The sequence below is a fragment of the Drosophila bipectinata genome, chromosome 3R (genome assembly GCF_030179905.1).
Source record: "Drosophila bipectinata strain 14024-0381.07 chromosome 3R, DbipHiC1v2, whole genome shotgun sequence".
NCBI classification, from domain to species: domain Eukaryota; kingdom Metazoa; phylum Arthropoda; class Insecta; order Diptera; family Drosophilidae; genus Drosophila; species Drosophila bipectinata.
The window spans coordinates 2,245,221-2,268,510 of NC_091739.1; the positions used below are offsets into that span (position 1 = coordinate 2,245,221).

At 41.9% G+C, this 23,290-nt stretch overlaps 7 protein-coding genes across 16 annotated transcripts; 4 read left to right on the top strand and 3 right to left on the bottom strand.

The window, feature by feature from the left end:
* The first annotated feature begins 1,698 nt into the window (after nt 1-1,698).
* LOC108130861 (uncharacterized) lies at nt 1,699-3,608 on the top strand. Of its 2 annotated transcripts, none has more exons than XM_070281360.1 (4): nt 1,699-1,902; nt 2,010-2,451; nt 2,510-2,770; nt 3,251-3,608. In XM_070281360.1, exons 1-4 carry the CDS (start codon nt 1,757-1,759, stop codon nt 3,383-3,385), a joined length of 984 nt encoding a protein of 327 aa, XP_070137461.1. In that variant the 5' UTR covers nt 1,699-1,756; the 3' UTR covers nt 3,386-3,608. The 2 variants fall into 2 exon arrangements, with proteins under 2 accessions (XP_070137461.1, XP_017105015.2); XM_017249526.3 differs by having other exon boundaries at nt 1,700-1,902; nt 2,510-2,886.
* Nucleotides 3,479-6,671, top strand: LOC108130862 (uncharacterized). Of its 4 annotated transcripts, XR_001773622.3 has the most exons (4): nt 4,744-4,995; nt 5,590-5,986; nt 6,043-6,159; nt 6,393-6,524. XR_001773622.3 is itself a non-coding variant. In XM_070281361.1 (3 exons), the coding sequence occupies exons 2-3, from the start codon at nt 5,682-5,684 to the stop codon at nt 6,589-6,591; spliced, it is 504 nt and encodes a 167-aa protein (XP_070137462.1). In that variant the 5' UTR covers nt 3,479-3,616; nt 5,590-5,681; the 3' UTR covers nt 6,592-6,671. The 4 variants fall into 4 exon arrangements, 3 of the variants coding, with proteins under 3 accessions (XP_070137462.1, XP_017105016.2, XP_017105018.2); XM_070281361.1 differs by lacking the exons at nt 4,744-4,995; nt 6,043-6,159 and adding an exon at nt 3,479-3,616 and having other exon boundaries at nt 6,393-6,671; XM_017249527.3 differs by lacking the exon at nt 6,043-6,159 and having other exon boundaries at nt 4,735-4,995; nt 6,393-6,671.
* A 395-nt stretch (nt 6,672-7,066) lies between these two features.
* Nucleotides 7,067-8,881, top strand: Tango9 (transport and golgi organization 9). Its single transcript, XM_017249524.3, has 5 exons — nt 7,067-7,183; nt 7,239-7,467; nt 7,532-7,682; nt 7,745-7,898; nt 7,958-8,881. Exons 2-5 carry the CDS (start codon nt 7,400-7,402, stop codon nt 8,731-8,733), a joined length of 1,149 nt encoding a protein of 382 aa, XP_017105013.1. The 5' UTR covers nt 7,067-7,183; nt 7,239-7,399; the 3' UTR covers nt 8,734-8,881.
* Nucleotides 8,882-10,175: 1,294 nt separating this feature from the next.
* On the bottom strand, nt 10,176-11,387 carry GC2 (Glutamate Carrier 2). The gene is made up of 3 exons (XM_017249342.3): nt 11,240-11,387; nt 11,051-11,185; nt 10,176-10,995 (listed from the first exon to the last, which is right to left on the bottom strand). Exons 1-3 carry the CDS (start codon nt 11,275-11,277, stop codon nt 10,230-10,232), a joined length of 939 nt encoding a protein of 312 aa, XP_017104831.1. The 5' UTR covers nt 11,278-11,387; the 3' UTR covers nt 10,176-10,229.
* Nucleotides 11,388-11,861: 474 nt separating this feature from the next.
* Whamy (WHAMM and JMY related) lies at nt 11,862-23,289 on the top strand. Of its 5 annotated transcripts, XM_017249499.3 has the most exons (6): nt 20,347-20,404; nt 20,474-20,716; nt 20,954-21,194; nt 21,464-21,898; nt 21,955-22,896; nt 22,966-23,289. In XM_017249499.3, exons 3-6 carry the CDS (start codon nt 20,958-20,960, stop codon nt 23,122-23,124), a joined length of 1,773 nt encoding a protein of 590 aa, XP_017104988.2. In that variant the 5' UTR covers nt 20,347-20,404; nt 20,474-20,716; nt 20,954-20,957; the 3' UTR covers nt 23,125-23,289. The 5 variants fall into 5 exon arrangements, with proteins under 5 accessions (XP_070137585.1, XP_017104988.2, XP_070137584.1 ...); XM_070281483.1 differs by lacking the exon at nt 20,954-21,194; XM_070281482.1 differs by lacking the exon at nt 20,474-20,716 and having other exon boundaries at nt 20,356-20,404.
* Nucleotides 12,237-16,666, bottom strand: GC1 (Glutamate Carrier 1). Its single transcript, XM_017249502.3, has 6 exons — nt 16,518-16,666; nt 14,964-15,011; nt 13,817-13,951; nt 13,226-13,711; nt 13,026-13,166; nt 12,237-12,959 (listed from the first exon to the last, which is right to left on the bottom strand). Exons 2-6 carry the CDS (start codon nt 15,008-15,010, stop codon nt 12,815-12,817), a joined length of 954 nt encoding a protein of 317 aa, XP_017104991.1. The 5' UTR covers nt 15,011; nt 16,518-16,666; the 3' UTR covers nt 12,237-12,814.
* On the bottom strand, nt 16,932-19,846 carry topi (matotopetli). 2 transcript variants are annotated; one of them, XM_017249498.3, is made up of 5 exons: nt 19,251-19,845; nt 18,202-19,189; nt 17,859-18,118; nt 17,276-17,806; nt 16,932-17,201 (listed from the first exon to the last, which is right to left on the bottom strand). In XM_017249498.3, the coding sequence occupies exons 1-5, from the start codon at nt 19,642-19,644 to the stop codon at nt 17,140-17,142; spliced, it is 2,235 nt and encodes a 744-aa protein (XP_017104987.2). In that variant the 5' UTR covers nt 19,645-19,845; the 3' UTR covers nt 16,932-17,139. The 2 variants fall into 2 exon arrangements, with proteins under 2 accessions (XP_017104987.2, XP_017104986.2); XM_017249497.3 differs by having other exon boundaries at nt 16,932-17,806; nt 19,251-19,846.
* Nucleotide 23,290: the final 1 nt, after the last annotated feature.

Here is a 23,290-nt window from a genome sequence, read left to right on the forward strand (position 1 = left end):
TTACCTTCACCGTCTGAGTGAACGTAATCTGGAGCACATCAAGGAGTTCGGGAAGGAAATTAATCACCAGCGACTACATCAGTTGGTGTTCATAGCGGGAGCAATATGCTGCGCTTTAATTTGCATCGGTTTGACCTATCGGCGAGTCACTCAGGCCCGAAAAACCGCGGCCCAGCTGAAGGAGATGATTGCCCAAATAGGGTCGGCCGAGGGCGGCCTCATTCTTGAGGGGGGAGTAGTTAACTGAAGTTAACCCAGCAGCGGCAATGTCCGATTATTTAAGAGCTCGCTCTGGCCAAACTGCTGACATAGCGTCTGGCCGGAAGCCCATGCATAGCGGCAAGCACTGCACATTTGCGTGGCCGCTATGAAATACTTTTTGTTAGCTTTAAGTTTCAGTTTGTGTCAGAGTCTCATACAATAAAGAGCATAAAACCAATCTCCGGCACTGCCGTTAATTTGTAAATTCATTTGTTGAATTGGTCACCGCGCCTCAAGGGCCGTGACAACGGGGCAAGTGCTCCCATCATAACTTCTGTTACAGGAAGGATCCCCCCCGGCAACCGCCAGGGATCTCAACCACTGCCTATAAGGAGTGGCAACACCCCCCCTGCAACCGCAAGGGGAAATCATCTTACAAATATCTCCGGCGTCTGCAGCATCATCGACTGCAGCGAGGGATAACTAACTACCATTATATTTACCTACCAATCAATTTATATTTACTTGTATGTATAAAATTTCCTGCGAGAAAATTTCCCAAAATTGCCAAATGTTAATTGTTTAGAAAACGGCGCCCCTTAGATGTGTTTATACTTAACACAAGATTTTATCATAAACGTGTAAGTAATATTTTAATTTGAACTTTTATTAAGCCAAGGGTCTTCTAGATCCTTAAGGGCTTGAGGGTTTAGAGGGATTGTTAGTTAGGGGGAGTTACTTGAACTTGTCCATGCAGTTTGTGGGGGCCAGCTCCTTCCTAGGCGACATTTCTACACTCCAGTTGGGGATTCATCTGAACGCACTTTTAGACGAGCTCACTTCCAAAGCAGGAAGTGGTGCAACACGTCTGCGAAAAGTGAGTGAAAAGTGGGCAAGTCGGATTTGGTGTTAGCATTGCATCACGGGCACGAACTTGGCCTCAGCCTGGCCTAACTGGTTCCTGCTGGATGGCGCAATCCAGTTCCACTTTGTCTCTTGTTTCTACAAACAATTATTACGTATTTCTTAAACTCCTAATTTTGCAGAGGTTTTACCAAACTTACACCAGGCTTACCATACATGATACGACTACCTTATTCAATGAATAAATGGTCATCTAAATTGGGCAATTGAAGTTCATCGTAGGAAAATAAATTATTTTAAGTATGTATCAATAAAGCTATCATAAGGCTATTTTTTCAGCTGTTGTTTTTTGTTTAAAAAATTAAAACAATTATTTCGATTAATTGTTTGCCAGTATGGTTGCAAAACGCTAAGTCTGTTTATAAAATATATATATTTGTATATACATACATATATATATATATGTATATACATATATTTATTTTTAACCTGACTCTTCAGCTGCAGTCTCTCTTTATTTTGATCGGCCGGAGCTCCAACTTGCTCCAACATCCATCTCTGCCACTCCACGCTCTCCTTGCTGATAAAGAATCATTCTCTGATTAAGCGAATATAAGCCCCACGTATAACAATTCGCAGTCTAGAAGTTCTCTGACTTGCAATTGAACTACAGCAGAGCGCGAACCATATAATGTCTGGAAAACTACCGGCTACATATGTGAAGGGCTTCCACGATGAGGCGAAGGTGCGCCAGATGGAATACCGAAAGTTTGGAAAGACCGGACTGGAAGTCTCGAAAGTCTCGTTCGGAGGCGGGGCCCTGTGCGCTGCCTATGGGTAAGAGCAATCTTTATTATTCAGAATGCAGACCTTTAATTAAATACACTTTTTAATCATTTTAAATCTAAAACATTTATTTTATTACTTGCTTGTTTATTCCAAAGCTTTGATTGCGAAGAGGGAATTAAGACCGTGCACGAGGCTTTAAAGTCTGGTATTAACTACATCGACACTGCTCCCTGGTATGGACACGGTCGGTCAGAGGAGGTTCTTGGTCAGGCTCTTAAGGGTATTCCAAGAGAGTCCTACTACATCGCCACCAAGGTGGGTCGCTATGAGCCCGAATACGAAAAGATGTTCGATTTTAGTGCCAAGAAGACGCGGGAGAGTGTAGATAAGAGTCTCAAACTTCTGGGCTTAGACTACGTAGACGTGATCCAAATCCATGATATTGAGTTCGCGGAGAACCTTGACATTGTGATTAACGAAACGCTGCCCACGTTGGAGCAATTGGTCAAGGAGGGCAAGGCGAGGTTTATTGGGGTGTCGGCTTATCCCATTTCGATTCTGAAGGAGTGCTTGACCCGAGCGGCCGGCAGGTTTGATGTAAGCTACTGCTAAACTACTATAGAATACTTTTGTAGTATAACATATTGTTTTCCAGACTGTTCTAACCTACTGCAGATACACGTTGACCGATGAAACCCTACTGGAGTATTTGGACTTTTTCAAGTCCCAGAATCTAGGACAAATCTGCGCCGCTGCCCATGGCCTGGGACTGCTAACCAACAAAGGACCTCAGCATTGGCATCCGGTTGGCGATGATAAGAAGAAGATCGCCCGCAAGGCGTCGGATTTCTGCAAAGAAAACGGCGTGGAACTGGGCAAGCTGGCATTCTATTATACGACCAAAGGTCTGCCTGAGGTGAGCACCTTCCTCACAGGCATGCAGACTCTCGAGTTGCTTCGAATCAACCTGGAGGCCGCTCTGGTGGGCCTCAGCGACCAGGAGCAGGAAGTGCTGGAGTATCTGCGCAAAAAGTGAGTGTGCAAAACTCGGAAGTTGGCCAAAGCCGCACTGCAAAAATTGTGCAACTCGGATACAATGTTACCATTACATCATTTCCACTTCCCTGCGGTTGGGGGTCCACTCCTCCAGTCCAGACCATAAAAAGCTCACTAGTCTGTCTGTAGCTTATGTTGTGCATGATCATTGTCAATCTTGGCCATCGGTGCAGTAGGCACCAGACAACCTCCCCCCTGCCACGAATTCGATGACCAGCATTTCCCGATGTTGGTTGAACTTGTTCCCCTCTGCTTCGTGCAACATCGACATACACTCTATTTGTTGGCTAATTTCCACGATCCTCACCATTAAGGCATTATGTAAATTTTGTATTTTCAGTATTTTTACCGAACCGTTCAATTGGGAGGGCAACGAACTGGCGGTGTACTGGGCAGCGCTGAAAAAGAAGTGATCCATTTGGCCATCTCACTATACGGAAATAATAGGAAAAGTTCTTCAATTTCTTCTCGTTGACCTCAATACTGGGTTCTTGTTGACTTAGAAATGAACTTGAGATAATATATAAAAAGGCAATTTCATTGTACAAAAAAATTAATTGATAAAAATGTTTAATCAGTAAGTGATGAAAAAGCAAAGCTAATCACAGATATTGAAAAGCATTTAACACATACGGGCAACATATACTATCTGAGGTAATAAAGAGCTTTAAACAAGAATAAAAACGTGACATAAATTATGGGAAAGGTGAGTTACTCTCTTGATATACAAATTCATATATAAATATATGTGTATTTACTTAAATGATTATATATACTAACTCTGGAGTTAATTAATCTATCAATGTCAATAGAAAAAAGACATTGCATTACCCAAAACACACGCTCGAAAACATCCAAACATACATTCGTAAAGCAAACCACTAAAACTGCATTCGACAGGAGCCATAACAACTTAATCATGTCCAGCTTCGTGGAAAATGCATTTTTTTTTGGCCAGCGGACACTTCCACCTTTCGCCTGCATGGCCAGACGGAATCACCAACTAATTAAGCCTTAATTAACGCAATAAACGAAAAACAAAAGATGTAAATACTAACAAAAGGCACCAAAGCAAAGCAACAAAACCGCAGTGGAAGCCAAAAGAAAATCTACTAAAGTTATTAAATTGGTTGCATGAGGAGAATCGAATGGAGCCGAAACAAGACGCAGAAAAGGGGGAAGTTTAATAACATTTTGAATAATGAAAGGCAAAGAGAAATATCGGTTGAGTGCAGCGCCAAAAATGCGAAACGAATGCGCACTGCAGATACGTATCCACATGCCACACGCGAAAAGCGGAAATGTCTTTGGACCGATGCCGCATTTTGTTTTCCTTAAACTGGCGCTTTAAATAATTGATCATACCCTGTCGGAAAGTATCAAGTTTCTGTTTCGAATTCGATTCAACGAATCTTGAAACGCATTTCCTAAAAAGAAACTCAAACTTTTACCGCCAAAACCATGTATTGATTATCACTCCAGTATAACAATAAAACTTAATCGTATATTTTCTGTAAAGCTAAAATTTGAAATAGTATTATGGGTACAAGTTTAAAAAATATTTTTTAACAAAGCATTTATTTTCCACAAATCAAAGGGGTATTTCTTACTTCGATCTACAAACCAGTTTTTATATCTCCTTTATTGAGACTTTTTTACTCGACGAAGCCAATAAATATTCGCCTTATCAACCTTACAACAAAACGAATAATTTTTATGCTCAGCTATTGACCAAATTCTCGTTTTTTCTCGTTTTCTCTGGCTCTTGGCTACATGCTTCTCTCTTAACCTGCCTCTTTCTCAGCCAAGCTCGCCGTCTCTGTCTTAATTGGGGAATCGAAGCTTTTGAGCCGGGTTTATATACGCTGCACAGGCGCAGACGCTTCGTCATTTTAAATCTTGGCTTGCAGCTACAAGACGCATTCGAAGTGCTTCGAACAAAATTGTTAATTTGATAAAGTGTTAAAAAACAATAAAGTACAATAATGGTCGGATTACAGAATGGCTTTCTTGTTTTGTTCGCCTGCAATTTATTGCTGGCCGTGTACGTTTCGGCCAATAAGCAACAAAAACACCAGAATCAAGGTAAGCGGCTGCCGACTTGGCTCAGAACCCAAAGGGCTCGACCAGTGACTGACTCATGTGTCGGAATGGAGAAATTTTCAATGCCAAGTTCTTTTGATGGTGGCTTTTCTAGCCAGACCAAAATAAACAAAAACCGGTTCCAAAGGCAGAATAATGCCGGTTAGCCGTAAGATGAGTGAACTTTACCGTTTGTGCCTCAGTGGATACATTGTGAAGATACACCAAGTTTGTAACGGTTCGCTTTAGGAGGAAACCCTTATTTTCTGTATTATCTGATTTTCTATACAAAGAAAATAGAAAGTTTTATTGTATTTCAAAAATACTAGAAAATAAGTCACTCAAGCAAGTACGGAAAAGGTAAAGTTCCAATGTCTGCTTTTCTAAAAAGAAAAATATTTTAAATGGATACACTAAGGGTAGGGAAATAAAGATTTTGTACAAAATTTGGTTGTGAAAAATGACAAATGGCAATATCTCCAACGTGATAGTATTTTTGAAACTAAAAATGAGGAAAAACAACAAAGCCTAGAGATTAAAATCAAAAAAACTTTTTGCTAAAATGTCATCTAAGAAAATTGCTTCAATTCATTGCAGAAATCTGGGAACAAGACCTTTCGGACACCTTTAAAATTGAGGGCAGCGATCAGGGCATCCAAAAGGTGAATCTTAAGTGTGGAGCCAACTCCATGAACGTGGTGTTGGAGACGGAAAAGCCCTTCACAGGTGTGATGTACACTCGTGGCAGCTTCTACAAGCAGACGCCCCCGTGCTTCATGAAACCCACTGTGAACCAGGGATCACGTTCTTTGGAAATGAACTTCCAGCTGGACCAATGTCAGACCTTGAAGGATGGTGATCTGTATACCAACATCGTGGTGATCCAAAACGATCCGGAACTGATCACGCCCGGAGACTCGGCCTTTTCGCTGGAGTGCGACTTCCGGCAGCCCCGAAGTCTGGACGTGGAGGCCAGCATGCAGGCCAGGGACAGGTAAGGTGGCGGGACTGTGTCCAAAACGTTGATTACTATCTGATTTGACGAAATAGAAACCCGCAAAAGTTGCGCGGAGCACGCGGTGGATCCCGCCAGCGCCAATAGATTCTTTCAACCACTATAAGAACTTCTCTCTTCGACTACAAGCACCTCAAAAAGCTGTACATAAGGTACAAGAGAGTTGAATGTCGTTTTTGAATGTCCCATTAACTAAAACCAGCCAATTAGTAGTGCTTTACTAACCTTTACTTTGAAACATGGAGAACAGGGAAAATGCAGTTAAAATTATAGAGCTTTGAAACAGGGAATTAATTAACTTGGATCAGAACCCAAATTGTTTTATGACTTTGACTGCATAGCCACAGAAAACAGAACACATTACAGACCTGCATACATTCCACAGAGTGGCCACTGGCTCCAAAATCACACTCACTAGTCCCGATCCCGCGGCACCCACGGAACATCTACACAATTCGGTGGTTAGCAACAGCGATTCGGTCGAATACATACCAAAGTTCAGCAGGCCAAATAAGACTATTCACCTGGGCTCTGTCGAGGAGGTGGAACTGCCATCCTCCGCTCAGGGTCGAGATGAGCTCTAAAATTGTCCAAAGCACTGCACCACAAAAACTAAAACTACACAACAAAAATCACAACACTTGAAAAACACTTCAGAATACAGGTGAGATACCTAGACACGCCGTGTTTGGCATTTGTAGGTTTTTAGCCGCTTATATTATTAAAAAAAAAAAGACTTTTATGGTAGTATATACTACTTATATGGTTTGTTCCTTATTCGCAGAAAAAACTCACAAAATGCGACCCAGACAAATGATGGAACTAATTAAGGAACTGAGATGCACTAACACCACTTCATGTATTTTCATTTCAATGGTTTTTCATATCCTGTGATATTTTTTAAGTTTGAGTTAAATAAAAATTCTACAAAAAAAACCGTTATATTCTTTTTTACCGTTGATTAAACTTTTTAATAAATAAAAAAATAATGTATTTTTTTAAATTTAAACTCAAAAACCCGTCTAGTTTCAGTGTGACCAGCATATGTTTATTTCAGTATATTTTTACGCCAACTTTGAGATTTGTTGCTTTCCATAAGTGCAGCTCCACTGATAAGCTAAAATTGCAAAAAGCCCCCAATAAACCAAAGGAAAATTACATTTTCTCGCAAAATTGGTAGCTAAATTTCCCTTGATACCTTCTGGCAGCTGGAAGTCATTTTTGTTTACAGTTTAAAATCCTCTGGAAGGACATCCGGCAACCAACCTGGCCGCACCGAATCACCGAGTTATCACTGCGCAGCTACAATTGCAAATTGCATTTCACAAAGAACGTCAATATCTCTAAATCAAATTAAAAGTATACTCTTTAGATTGAATTTGAGACCGTAAAATGGATCACCGTGTTTTTCTGTCGCTGATATTTGTGCTCAGCGGCACTTTCAATGTTCTGGTTGTGAAGTAAGCTAATTCTGAGAAAACAACAAGTAAACATACATATATACGCATATGTATGCATTTTCAGGTGGGCCAATCAACAGCAGGTGACAGGCAGCGATGGCCAGCTACACGGCTTCCAGCATCCAGTGGTCTTTACCCTTCTCATGTTCCTGGGCGAGTTCTTATGCTTTGTGGTTTTCAAAATAATGCGCCTGTTCTCTTGCCGACGTGGAGGAGTAAATTTAAAGTTATCTTTCGAAATAATTTTGAGTAATCAACCAATTTATATAACCCACAGCATATTGGCGAACTGGACAATATACTGGGTCAAGAGAGCAGCGAGTTTACTCCGTTGAGCATGCTCTTACCCACGCTCCTGGACGTGGTGGCTTCCATTCTTCTATTCACCGGCCTGTACTTGACTTACGCCACCAGCTTCCAGATGATAAGGGGTCTGTGCCTATCTGCCTGTCCTTATCTGGCCATGAATCACCTTTTCGTTTCTTTGCAGGCGCCGCTCTGATCTTTGTGGGGATTTTCAGTACCATGTTCCTAAATCATACACTTAGCTCACGCCACTGGCTGGCCATTTTCACCATATCATGTGGTCTGTTGGATATAATATCTTTGGATGTGCAGCGTGTTGACTACGACCGAGTCACCTTGCCTCACACGGACCACAAGTCCATTCTGACTGGTGATATGCTCATCATTATTGCCGAGATCCTGCACGGACTGCAGTACGTTTACGAGGAGAAGCAACTTAAAACCTCCAATGTGGCTCCCTTGCAAGCCGCCGGCTGGCAGGGAATTTTCGGATTGGGTGTAACTTCACTTCTGGCCATTGCTTTACACTTTATACCTAGTGTTACGCCTTTCGGCGAAAGCTCCCGGGCTGTCTTTGACGACTGGAGTGATCTGTGGACAGGCTTGAAGGAAAATCCAACCTTGATCATGGCTCTTACTGCATTCACTGTCTCGTGTGCCGCGTACAATTTTGTTGGACTCTTTATCACCATGTACTCCTCCAGTTCCAATCGGTTATTAGCGGACGGTTTGCGAGTATACTTCATCTGGGTTTTCGTGGTCGTCATGGAGTGGGAGTACATTAACATTATTACCATCATGGGATTCATCATCCTGCAAATGGGTATAATACTCTATCGTCAGGCTATTTTCCTGGATTGGTATCGAACTCTCTTGGCGCGATGGCAACGCGCCCGTTATGTGGACTTGTCCGATGACTCTGCCGGAGCACCTCGTAGCCAGCCGGCAGATCTTATTTAAGTAATTCGAAGCTTGGAAGTGATATGAGATGGATTGTGATATGAGAGATGGGCTGAAGGTCAACCATGGGCTGATTCAAAAAAATAAAACACGATTATAAACACTAAATTTGTAGAATTAATAAGCAAATACACATAAAATGTTACTACTTGTGTTGTGTTTAAAAAAAAAAATTTTGGTAACCAAAAACGAACCTTGCCTCGGGTAGGTCTTTTAATTTGAATAGCAAAAGATTACCCATGTTTATAAATTTCCGAACTTAAAAAAAACTTTAAAGATTTTAGGAAAAGAAAATACATATTATTCATCATTCAAAACACACACAAAAGATAATAAAATAATCGTAACAGAAAGCCAATCAAAAGGTTTTTAAATTTTGTTTTTGATTGACTTTTAATCTAAGGCTTCGATTCTAAGGCAGTGGTGCCCAAAACCAAAAACTAAAATATCTTTCATATTTATTTATCCAATTTTCGAAGGAAAGATAATCCAATTTTGTATTTTACAAGGAGCAATAGAAATATTTTATTGATTTAACAACATCGAATTACTGTTAATTAATCCGAGAAATTGAACATCTTATTTTTCTACTTATGGATTTTGGATGATAAAGTTTAAACGTATAGGTCATTAATTCCAATTGCTTAGTTAACTTCAAAGAAGCAAGGACGGCTATTGTCGAGTTTCCCGACTATACTATACCCGGTAATAAGTACCGCCATCTATCGCCCACAATCAAACTAACCTTTAAAGTTGAACGGTATGGATTCTCAGGAACAAATTTTCGTTGCATACTTTTACGCTTTACCAAAAAAAAAAAAATAAGCCAACGGCTTTACTACCGATTCATTAGGGAAGCAGACTAAGCAGTCTATAACTTCTATAAAAATGATCAGATTTGGCTTCTTTTTGTAAGTGTAGATTAGCCATTGGAACAGTTTGATATAAAAACATTTTGCCAAAAACATTACCGAACTGGCACAAACTTGATCAGCGTGGATACCATCCGAGTGCAAGGTCCAAATGGGATAGTTCCATCTTTTATAGTCTTTCAGATCCACGCGTTCAAAATTTTAGTCCGTTTGTATGGGAAACTGTACATATATGGGTATATTTAAAATAAAAAAAAAATAATCCTCCTCCAACAATCAGGCAATTTGGATGAAATTTGAACTGCGTGGGAGCGTATTGTAGGAGTCTCCATGCCAAATCATATATGTAGCTCTATCTCTTATAGTCTCTGAAAACTACGCGTTCATACGGCCAGACGGATGGGCGGACAGACGGACATGGCTATATAGACTCGGGTGTTGATGCTGATCAAGAATATATACATATACTTTTTGGGGTCGAAGATGATTCCTGGTCTATGTTACACATTCACACGACTAAAATATACCCTTGTACTTTACGACTACCGGATATAAATATCTATAAAAATGTACCTTTTCACATAATATATCTTTGTTTTCCTTTAAATAATTTTTTTTACAGATTTACACAGATTTCCTCTGCTGGATTCCAAGTATTTTTTCACCCACTCCAAGGAAGTAGAACATTTGGGCAATACCAAAGAGAGGAGCCACAACCATGACACGACAGAGACCGCCTTTAAAGAAAGCCGTTATCCCTTCATTCTTTAATGTCGTTCGGATGCAGTCACCAACACCGGCGTATTCTTTATCCCCGGCCTGTAATCGAGTCTTTATCACGTCTAGCGGAGTGACCAGAAAGGCTGCAGTCATCCCTGCCAAAAGGCCGGACATTAGAGACCAATAAAACACAGCCTCTCCAGAACCGTCCGATTTTCGCGGGCCACTGTCATTAATCGTTGCCATCAGTGGGAAGTAAACGACCGAAAAGGTTATATCCCGAATTCCGGTGGCGGTGATGCCCTTATAGAGTCCGAAAATTCCCCGCTCCCTGAGCAGTTTCTTGGTCAAACCCAGAGCTGTCACTTTTTGCACCTCGCGCCCCTCGGCTCGGGCTAGGCTGGCGACTCGACCTGCATCTTGCATTTGAATTTTTAGTAGCTCCATTGGAGTGGTTACGACTATCTGAAAGAGGCCTGCCAGTCCGCCGGCTAATCCTGCCAGCGGAAGAGGAAGGACGCCATCGTCAGAAGCCAGCTTATACCGGAAATAGTCATTGGCAGTCAGTTTGATTGCCTTCTCGGGGGTGATGAGCAGGATATTGACGAAGGACCCGCGGTACATGCCAAAGAATCCCTCGCTAGCTATTGTCTTGCGAAAGCAGTCCGCTCTGCGGTATTAAGGTTAAACCGATTCTACTTTTCTCACCCAGGACACACACTTACATGCTAGTGTACATACGTTCACCATTGGGCCCAATTGGCTGGTTTTGCAGTCGCGTCTTCACCATGTCCAATGGATACACGCAGGTAACTCCGATGATTCCAGCAATACCGCCATTGATGATTTTGGGCAAGACGCTGTGGCAGAATCATTTCTTAAACGCTAAGAACCTTATATTTGGAAAACCTTACTTGAATTGTGCCTTCTTTTTTTCCACCAGGTAGACCATATTTTTTCACAAATTTCCCATTTATGTGTTCACATTTCAAATTTTTTGGATTTCTGACGGATTTTTCATAAACTACACAGCGTTTTCTAGACATGTTAAAAAAAACCTCACCAAATGCATCGATCCAACTACAACACGAGCAGATCAAGAAAACTTATCGAAACCTTTTAAATACAAGCTTACAGCCCACAGATTTCGTTATCCGGCAAGAGTGTTTTTGGATTAGAAGAAAATTAAATACTCTGGCTTAAAAAATTCTTTTCAAAGAATTACCCACTACCGAAGATTAAGTTTATTTTAATTTTTCTTGGTAGCTTTCCTAATCACTAGGTCACCGCAGTACGCTTAGACTAGTACTTTAAAAAATATTATAAAGCAAAATAATAATTTTTTATATTCAACCGATATTAAATATATTTTTTAATTTTAAGTAAATAAAAATTCTAGTTAATCGGGAACAAAAAAATACGTACAGTCTTATTGATAACCAAATTAAGAAGGAATTTTCTCCATTTCTGGAAGGAAAAATCTCCATTTTTGTAAGCTCAATTTGCTATTATGAAAATCAATAAAAGACACTAAAACTTCGAATCCTTTGGCTGCCTCGAAACATTACACAGGTTTTTTATATTTTAATTGCCATATTTTTTTTACCGACTTTGAGGAACATATGTACATACATCTTTTGATTTTGATTTTGAGTTTGCTGTCGGTAACGTAGGACAAGAGTGAAATAACGTTAACGTAAATAACCGTAGAGTGAAGCGTAGAATAATAATTTTCGCCCCTCGCGCCCTTCATGGGAGCCTCCGATGCTTCCAACTCGCCATTGATGATCTTTAGCAAGAGTGCTGTAGCAGGACCATGACCAGCGCTGCAGCCGCACCTGATTGTGAGGAATCTTACCCAAACTGCGCTTTCTTTTACAAAATCAGGTAAGCAATAATTTCAAAACGATGTTATTTACATTTCGGTTTTTTTTATATTTTGACGGCGTTTTATAAAGTATACAATTTCTCAAGTCATGTTCTCCAACTGATAGCTACTAAAAGTTAAACTTTTGCCCAGCAGAAAACGAAAATGCATTATTAATACGGTTTGAAGCAAAACCATTGCTCGGGAAGAGTATGCTTTTAAAGAGAGACCTATTCAAACACAACATCTATAAATTAAGCTATAAACAAAAACATTCGCATAACAGTAGCATTGATTTGTTGCATCTTATTGTCATTGGAGTATCAGATGGCCTCTGACGTGGTCTGTTTTTATCATACGCACATGCACAAAATAGAATATACATATATAGAACGGATATACTTTATGGGATGGGGAAAACTTTAACAACGTTTATGGTATTTGTCTGGATAGTTCAACGCTCTATAACTTTTTCCTTAACATTGAGACTTCACAATTACAATCATGGACAGCTTTAACAACATTTAAATACGATATACGATACAATTTACATTCAGAGTTAAGACTTAAAATGCTTCTGTCTTATCGATCCGCCCCTACGAGTATCTCTGTAACATTTCCATTAATGCTTCTGAACGCCCAATAAATTTTCGGCTACGCCTAGATAGTATACCGTTTGGGCGATACCAAACAAGGGAGCAATTACGATCATTCGACAAAGGCCACCCTTAAAGAATGCCGTGGGGCCCTCGTGCTTCAGGGTTTTGCTAAAAGGGTTAAGTTACAAAAGGTCAGAAAACTTTTACATCGTACAAATATGTGTATATACTTACGTGATGCAGTCCGATATTCCCTTGAACTCCTTTTCACCATCTGCCTTCTTAATCGCCTGCAGTCGAGTCTTAACTACATCAAATGGATTGACTGCCAGGGCAGCGGTAGATCCAGCTGCCAGACCCGCCAAGAAGGAACACCTTTAAGGCAACAATAAATTAATGAGAAGCTTAAATAAAATAAGTCTGGTTGTTCCCACCAGAAAACAGCTTCTCCAGAACCATCTTTTCGCCTGGGACCCAAATCATTGAGTGTGGCAAATAGGGGGAAGTAAATAATGGAGAATGTAACGTCTCGGAGCCCAGTGGCTCCAATGCCCTTGTAAAGACCGAAGATGCCCTTTTCCCGCAGCAGTTGGGTGGCCAGCTGGGTGGCTGATACCTTCTCCACCGACTTGCCAGCCAATTTGGCAGCCGCCGCCACTCTGCCTGCATCCTGCATCTGGATTTTGAGCAATTCCATGGGCGTGGTGACAATGATCTGGAACGCACCGGCGAGACCACCAGCCACCATTTGACTGCTGATGGGCAGCTTTCCATCCTTGGTGGTCAGCTTGTGCCGGAAGTAGTCGTTAGCGGTGAGCTTGATGGCCTTTTCGGGTGTGATCAGCAGGATGTTTACGCCGGAACCTCGGTACATGCCAAAATATCCCTCGGCGGCATATGTCTTGCGGAAGCAATCGAACCTGAAAGGAAAATAAACTCCTTTAAAAATGGGTATGCATACATTTAGTTAAAATTTCAAATCAAACAGAACTATAAAGTTCATGTTCTATATAAGAAACACTTACATACTGTTGTACATCCGTTCGCCATTGGGTCCAATCTGCTGGTTCTGCAGCCGCGTCTTGACCAAGTCCAGTGGGAACACACATGTTACGCCAATGATTCCAGCGATTCCACCATTGATGATCTTCGGCAACAGCCTGCAATGGGAAAGGGATTAATGGGCATCGGCTGGTCGGATCCCAACTTGCGCTTGGCTAATTGACAAATATTTGCACTGCGTTAACTTTTGCATTTGCACGCTTTGTATGCATCAGGAACAACAACAAAATGTAAACAATGTCCGTGTGGCCCAGAACTTGGCCCGCATGGGCTCCCATCGCTATTCGGAAGATACCACCAGTAAGTGGACTATCGAGTGAATGAAACAAAAGAAAGGTCAAATGGGTTGACCGTTAATAAGCAAGAAATATTTGATTCTCTGCCAACAGATCGGAATATATGTACGTGCTATCAATATATCTAGATTCTAGACTTAGCTAGGGTCTATTTTCGGCCTGCATTTGTCACAACAGCCGCGAATGAACAAAAACAAAGTGCAGAATGCAATCATATTATGTCATGGTATCGGCGTCCTTGTCGCTAAGTTTTGCCCCAAATTTAATCTAAAAAAAGTTGGATGGGGCACGGGGCTGTATCAGGGGCGCAGCGAAATGCCAAACTGTCTGTCTTGCCATCAAAATGACATTTACATGTGTACATCATATTCTATTTAAGCACTGAGGGCTTGCAAAAAATAGGGTTTGAGATTATTTTGTTTACTGTTTCTAACTAAAGTTGTTAAAGCTTTAATGATATATAAACTTTGCTTCCATAAATCACAATTTAATTTACTCTATATGGTTTTTATTATTCTAATTTATTCAATTGTGTATTAACAAGATATTTAAAATTGAACAAAGACGGTTTTCTATTTAAAAATATTTGTTTTGGGCTGTTGTTCCCAATATCCACTGTAGCCACCAAACGGGTTATTGAAACCTATTCTGACTGAGAACAGCTGATCTTACAAAAGTATAGGTTTGCCGGCTATTATTGTTTTTCCTATTAAGTCGTGGGCTAATGTTTATTGCTCTTGTTAAAACAAACGGGAATTGTTTACATTTTCATTTACAATGCGCGGTCTAATTAAATTGTTTTTTAATAACTCACGCGAATTGCTGGTGCTGCGGCTGTTCCAAGGCTTGTTTGGCTGCCATGCTGTGAAAAACAAACCAACAAACTCATTAATGATACAATAAATTAATCTCTTGGTTCCTAAGCATATATAAATACATTAAGATACAAGAAAGTGAGAACGATTCAATTTTAGAATTTTTGTTAACATACTACAATTTTTTTAATATATTTCCTTTTTTCTTATATGCTTATTTATTTCAGAATCTGCATGAATACATAAGTACATATTAAAAATGAAATTTTAAGTACTATTATTTCAGCCTCTGCTGTTAACAAAGAATCGGTACGAACTGGTTATCAAAATTTTAAAAATATCCATATGTAACAATTTGTTTATTAGGGTGTTTGTCTTGGCACTACTGTTACCCCAATTAAACAATAAATAAGCTGATATAGCTACATTATACATTATAAATATAATGTATACGATAAGAAATGGGCGGGGTGGGGCAAAGTTTGTTGACATGCACGGGCGGCCCCACGGAGATTAGCAGCATATCAGTTTGGATGCCATTAGCTTGCAGTCGTGAATAAGCTTTCAAAGTGCTTCGTTAGCACAATTACACTTAGGTGTGAATCGGAAAATGCTAAAGACATACACAAAACTGGAATTTAATTTAAACTTTGAATTAATAACTTAAAGGCTGAATAACGGGTTTTCACATCGCCCAGATGATAAGACTGGTCTGGTTTATCTAATACTTTTTGGATAAGCATGTTTAAAGCATAAAGATATCAGGAAAGTTTCGGAAATTGGTCTGAAGGCCAGCTGTTGCTTTCGGCCGCGGTATCAACGTCTTTAAGGGGGGATAGCTTATATGGGCTTTTTTAAATCGATTTTTTTAATTTTTTTAAGAGCCATTTTACTTTATGGGGGTGTACACACTGAATATTTCGGTTTTCCTTTTGGATATTATAGCTTTTTGTGTTAGAATTAATAAATTTGTAGTGGTTTTTTTTTAAAAGACATCGTTGTTCGATTTTTAAGTACGTTATCTTTTCAATCTTTTTGATTTAACATCTATAATTACTTTAATCACAAACACTTTAGATCGTTTTATGTTAACTTTATTATTAATAAATTTGTTTAAAGTTATTTCCCCCCATAATTTGGCACTAAGGTGTCGGTGTCCGTCCAATCAGTTTTATTGATTATTGCCCGAAAAGTGGGCAATCGCATCAAGGGGCTCGACAAGTGCGGCAAGAGGCTTCTTTATAGGCCGCGTGTTACCTTTCGGCCAGGTGAGGTGGTACCCCTTCGATTAGAGATAATGGTTATTGGAGTAACATTATTGCTGTGGGGGACACTGGAGCAAGCTGCACTTAAGTGAAATTTACGTAATTTTTCGTGTTTATCACAAGGCTTGGACACCTTTATTAAATTGAATTGATTGCCGCACACTTCTGATACTCGTATATATGTTGACATGTGTGTATCGTATCTCTTGATTCATTAAATGTTTAAATAAATTTGGCCCTCCCTAGTTTTTGTCCCACCAGCACCCACTCTCGCGTAACACAACTCACTTTTTGCTGTTCGTTAATTGACTTGTTTACTTTAAGTTTAATAATTTTTTGTTGATATAAACAATATTATTCTATTTGACTAAATTAACTGAATTTATTGGTGTTCTTCGCGCGTCGACATGTGTGTATGTAATGTTCTATCAAAATATCAATATATCGATATTGTTGTTTAATTATCGAAAAAACGATTTCATAGGGATGCCACCTGACTTCATTTTGTTTCGCACTTTTTGTCGTTTTTGTCGCACCCTCAGTTTCATACATCCATTTTAAACGAAATAGGCAGAGCATTTGAAATATATTGACAATCATGCAATCTAACAAAAACCACCTGGAAACTGACTATGCCCGTCAAGCAAAAATTTACCGTAAGTTCAATAATTTTATTTACCGTCACCAAAACAATACCAGAAGTTCCTTCCAAGTGGCATCACTTGGCGCTTTATTTCAAAAATGTAAAAACTACATATAAGAATCGGCAAAAAGAGGCTGGGAAGGATCATTCTTGACCACCACAACTTTGGCGTTTTCTCCACCCTTACGCAAGACTATATTGCTTTTCTGCATTTCCGGCTGTTCCTCCTCAGGATCAAATATACTGATCATGCTTGGAGTGGGATTGTTATAAACAATCAACTGCTGCTGTTCCGAATCGGCTTCCATGGGCATACCCTCCACATAGTGCTGCATTATGTAGTTGTTCGAATTGAATTCATCGATTGGAACGCATACCATAGCCTCTGGCTGATCTGACATACCATACTGGACATCCATGGCGGAGTCTCCGTCGGCCCCCTCCATCGGGGCAGAAGCAGCGGGATTGCCCTCATCCGTCTCATCATCACCCGGCTGTTCCTTTATTTGCTTTGCCTTTAGAGCCGCGGCAGTCTCTAACTGAAATTTTTGCATCTGCATCATTAGCCGCGAATTGGCATCCAAGTGGGCATGACGAGCCCGGATGTGCTTGTCGCGATCGCCTCGCTGACGGAAAGTCTTCGTGCAGAAAAGGCAACTGTAAGGCTTCTCGCCAGTGTGGATGCGCTGATGGTTCTTTAAGGCATCGGCTCGGTAAAAACGCTTTCCACATTCTTCGCACTCGTAGCGCCGTTCGCCGCGATGGATCAAGCGGTGCTGGTAGAAGACTGAGCCGGTAAGGAAGCGCTTGCCGCACACAAGACAGTGGTAGGGCCGCTCTCCCGTATGACACTTGCGGATGTGGTCGTTAAGATCAGGACGGATCGTAAACTTGCGGTCGCAGTTCTCCTCCTGGCACACGAAAGGCTTAACACCTGATGGATACATTGGAAAATATTTGCCTTTAGGCCTAGTGTATTAACTTACCCTGATGGAATCGTAGGTGCTGCCAAAGATGGCTGGACTGGGTGTACGATTTGCCGCAGATGTCACACAGATATTGGCGCAGGCGGCCGGTACCAGTATTACGGGTCTCCTTCTCTCGCTTCTTTTTGTTTAGGTGCTTTTCCTCGTTGTGGCTCTGGATCTCGTGGGCGAACTCAAAATTAGCCTCACAAAACTCGCATGGCAGGAGCAGCCGCTTCCTGTTCTCGCTGAGGCGTGGAAAGTAGTGATACGAAGCGTAGCTAAAAAAAGACATGTAAGGAAAGCCATTTGATTACATTCATATACAAAGTTTTTGATCCTTAGGTCCAAATATATGGCTCACCGATGCTCCTGCAGTAGATCCGTGTTGGGGAACTTTACCTCGCACACATTGCACACAAAGAACCGACTGAGCGAAACATTGAGAGATCGAAGGGATTCCCTCATAAAGTTGCAGTCCGTCTGAAAGTGAACACTGGCCTCCTTGGCTGTGCTCAATGATATGTCACAGGCGGTGCACTCGAAACGGCGCTCCGAAATATGAGCCGCCGAGTGGAGTAGCAAATCCGAGATGTCGGCAAACACGTACTCGCAGAACTCGCACTGCAGTACGCATCCCACAATCAACGTGGAGAAGATTTTCTCCCTTAAACGATTTGCTTTCTGCTGTTCAGTCACAAATGCAGAGATCAACCTTTCGCCGTCCAGGAGAAGTTGCTTAAAATTAATGGCTGCTTTGTCGGCGGATGAGCCTCTTTTTTCCGTTGCTTCTTCGGTTATGTGAGGCAGCTCTGGATAGTGCACCAGGCCGTGGTTCAGGGCCACTTGAGGATCATAGAAGACGCGACCGCAAACATTACATTTAAGCACCACATGAAGCCCAGCTGCCGGAGCGGTGTGAGGCTGCAAGCTGGCCTGCGATGGAATCAGATCCAAGGCATGCTTTTCCATATGACGCGCCAAGCCGGAGGCATGAACAAACTTTCGGTCGCACATGGTACATTCATTAGGCCCCTTGATGGACTTCCTGCCGCGCGAACTGTCAATTCCGGTAGTAAGATCGTATTTCATCTCATCCTTCATATAACGGCGTAGGCGGATTTGGTTCTCCTGGATAACACGTTCACTACCGGGTTTGATTGGTGGCGCCGGAGGAGTTGAAGCGATGCTAGGTTGTGGCTTCTCCTGGAGCCCGAAAAGAGCATCACACATGGCCTTGCGTTCCTCTGGATCACAAATGTGACTCTGGATGGATACTGTATCAAATTGGCCAAAACATTGTGCGCACTTTACGCGGTTGGCAGATGCAGCAGCGGCGTTGGCCCGTGAGGCTTAAGGATGTGTAATGGTACTAATGTTGAAAAAATCACTTAATAGGTCACTATTAATTACCCTGGAAGACCGACTCTTCTGTGGTCATTTTGTTGTTTGTTACTCCAGCCAGAAAGTCACGTATTTTCATTTGCTCCGCCTCAGGATCAAAGTCTGGCTTGCCATCGGCCTCCTGCAGAATCTGCTTCAGAGCCGGATCCGCCAAAGTGCGCTGGACTACTACTTCCGTAGGCATTCGGATGGCGCCCGAAGATGTTGTCGTGAAGAACTTTGAGAGATCTTCATGGCTAACAATCTGCTCGAGGATACCGTCACCATCATTGGATGCTAGGACAGTGGCTCCGGGTTGAAGGTCATCGGGATTCAATTCTGTTTCCATGTCCACTTCAATTTCGGCCAGCGTATACTCGCCGCTGACCTCAGTCTTTATAATTGGTAAATCCGCTTTACTCATTTTCACTTTCACCCTTCACTTGATTACTTTTCAAAATACTTTCCGGTTTCACAAACTATTATACCAAGACTTAAGACTCAAATTTTTGATTATTTTGAGAAAGGAAACTTTTTTTTCGATGTTTCGACGAAGCGTAAGGACTGCTGAATCGAGGGAAAATGATTTGCGTTCTCCGGGGATTGGAGAAAGTTGACAATTTTGACAGAAAACTCAATGACATATCAATAGGGTTGCCGCATAACAAAACAGTTCTGATAAACATCCTTTATAGAAACAGTATATTAAGGAAAATAATCCTAATGTCTAAATTATAACAATGTATTTATGACCCTTATGACAGATGAAGCTGGACAGGATTGTCTTTTTTTTATAATTTTCAAAAGTTTTATGGTTTTAATAAAAAAAAAACAAATCTCTTCATGAATGATTTTTATTCAATAACCCTAAACTACATAGCACACGGTTAAAAATAACCCTAGGTATTTCTTATCTGAAGCTTCCATCCCATATAAATACAATAAAATACAATAAAACTTGAGGTATCATGATTCTAAATATATCTGTTTTTATAAACGTTATATTAAGTTTTAAAAATGTCAAGAACAAAATAAATATCATAAGAAGTCATAAAAACTTTTGCAATTAAAGCCTTTTTGATTTTATGGCCAAAAATTGATTTTATAAATACGTTTCCGCTGTTAGAATTCATTACTCATTGGCCGCGGATCTCTTATTTTGGACTTACCCAAGGAACTGACAGGTAAGGCTTTTATCGTAGTCCCACGGCATAAAAATATAGTTTACGCGAATTGTTTATATTTTCTTTTAGCTCAGGCCTCGTCGCCCGAGCTGATTAGTGGCCCACATTTATCAGTTTTCAGCCCCTCGGCTACCAGATAACGCGTTCGCAAAATGAGTAAACGCAGTGCCCACCATTGACATACCTCCGCTGTTAATCAGTCCTCTACATAGCTCCGAGTCGTCCCAACCTACCGTGACCCGTTTCGTTTTTCGCCAAGTCTATCTGGTTGCCCAGGTGCAGAAGCCGTGGAACTCAACTCCTTCCCATACGGTAATGGTTCTTTGTCTCGGACTGCCCAGAGGGTAACTACCCGGGTTACCTGGTGACTCTGGGGAGGGCCCACAACCCGTGAGTCACACTATCCGAATCCAAAACTGATAAAGCTCTAGCTGCGCCAGCACCCTTATCTTCAAATTGGCTACTAGATAATACCTTAGCGCAAGACAGTGAATGCCGCCAGTGGCCGATCCTTTGCAGCCTTCGACTAACGCAGCTCCGCTTTTCTAGTGCCATGGAGGATTACTCATACGCCTACATCTCCGAGCCAGTGGAGTTCAGGCAGTTGGAGGGGAAGTCCATCGACTTCCGCAAGACATTCGATGTGCGGGGTCAAGGCGTTGACGAAATGCTCCAGCTGTACCTGCGGAAGGCCAACCTATCCGACGACCTGAGTCGCCTGCCGACTCTGATGCGACGCGCCTACGTCTATGACATAATACGGAGCAATAAGGGGCCTGGTTACTGGGTGGTAATTGAATAGAGCTTTTTTTATACCCGTGCAAGGTATTTAAGATTTTTAGACAAATCAGCCAGTCCGAATCGGCTTTTCCTCCTTACTAGTGGATCTTTGAACTTATTTCTTCTAGATTCCTCGAAGAAAATCTAAGTTTAAAATGGATTCGGCAAGGGTATAAAATCATTGGCTCATAATTGATAACTTTTATAGACTTTAGCTTCAGGCAATAGTAGAAGTTGCAGTCTTGTCCTGACCGCAGCAATTCGTTTCTTTCGTTCCAGCCTCCTTCTATGCAAGTGAGCAGCGACGTTTTTGCTCATCCGCCACCAGCAGTCCGTCCGCCACCTGTTTACGCCGACAACGCCAGTATCGACATCAGTTTTAGCGGCATGAAGAACTCCTCCTCCTCGAACAGTCTGGACAGATATACAGGTGCTCCTCCAGCAGTGGCCCTGGCTGGTCCCAGTTTTCCCACGAGCGTGGTAGTCAGCAGCAAGGGATCCAAGTACGAGATCAGCGGACCCACAAATTTTCAGCATGTTTCTGGAGATGTGACGCGGGATAGGACACGAAACGCCTTCGATCTGAGTGCCGAGACCAACGATAATGTGTTGCGAAAGTACATGATCGAGCGCGGTATTACGGAGGCGGATATAAGTGACATGCGCAGTCAGGATGTCATCAAAAAAATTATCCACTCCAATTTCACGTGGATGGTATGTATGAAAATCAGATTCTTAGAATATGTTTAGTAAGGTATTTATTTTTATAGCCTAAAAAAGGTGATCTGCAAGCCAAGCCGAAAGTCCAGGAGACTGCAAGGCCTCTGCTGTATGCAACCATTTCCACCAATAACCAGATCACTCCTCCGCCCTCTCCTCCACCTGTTGCATTTCCGACTCCGGCGCCTGCTCCCAGTTTTGCTAATTATGCAGCACTTACATCCCGGTTTGTGGATATTTCGGACATGGACATGCCTGTGCCAGCGTCTAGCCGGCAACCAGAGCTGGGCTCTGTGATTCCAGTGCAGGTGCAGCCATCGAATAAGCCTAAGGTGCCTCCGCCTCCTTCAACAGTTATGGCAAACAACAGTCGCGGCGGCTATCCACCGGCCATTGATATACGCCACATCCGACCATCTGCGACTCCTGTAAAGCAATCCATTGAGACATATGCTACAATATCACCACAGAGGAAAGCGGGAACCATGCGTATTCCACCACCAGCTCCTCCAAAGCCAACGGTTGGACCTAGTACATACGCCACGGCATCACCAATAGCCAGGCAGCCGCCGCCCTCCAACACATACTCCACTGCTTCCATGGCATCGGTGTCTTCTGTGCAGTATGGAACAGCCAAGCCTCCGCCGCCAGCTCCTCCGGCTAAGCCGCGGTCTCCAGTTCATTGTCCCCCACCTTCAGCTTCAACTTACGTGCCACCTCCTCCACCGATGCAGGTACAGAGTACCAAAGCTCAGGTACCGGTTCCGCCACCACCGCCTCCAGCGTCTGTAGGAGGAATACCTCCTCCACCACCTCCCATGCCAGTTGCAACCTCTGCAGGAGGAGGTCCCCCCCCGCCACCACCTCCTCCAACTGCAGGTGGACCCCCAGCGCCGCCACCAATGCAAAAAACTGCGCCCAAAACTGTTCCTGTTGCTGCCGATGATAGAGGAGCCTTACTGGAAAGTATACGCAAGGGTGTAGCTCTTAAGGTAAGATCACATATGTACATACATTGAACAATTTCCACAAAAATTTTTAAAATTTACAACTTTTTTCAGAAAGTGGACCAAAAGGCAGCCACTATTAGCGGTATAAAACCACGAGCCGAACGAAAGCCCCCGGCAAACGACTTTTTAAGCGAACTCAAGCTGGGAATTACCCTAAGAAGGGTTAAAAATCCTTCTGATAACCCTTTTTCCGAAGAATCGCAAGCTTGAAGGTTGGCGGTAGAGCTTTTGACTTCACATGGCAGCTCTGGGCCCTAAGCAGGGTTGCCAGACTCAAATTGAAATTATTGTTGGCGATAAATTTAAATTATAATATTAATCACCATGACAAGTGCATACATTTATAGCTTTGTAAATAAACTTGTTTCAAAGAGAT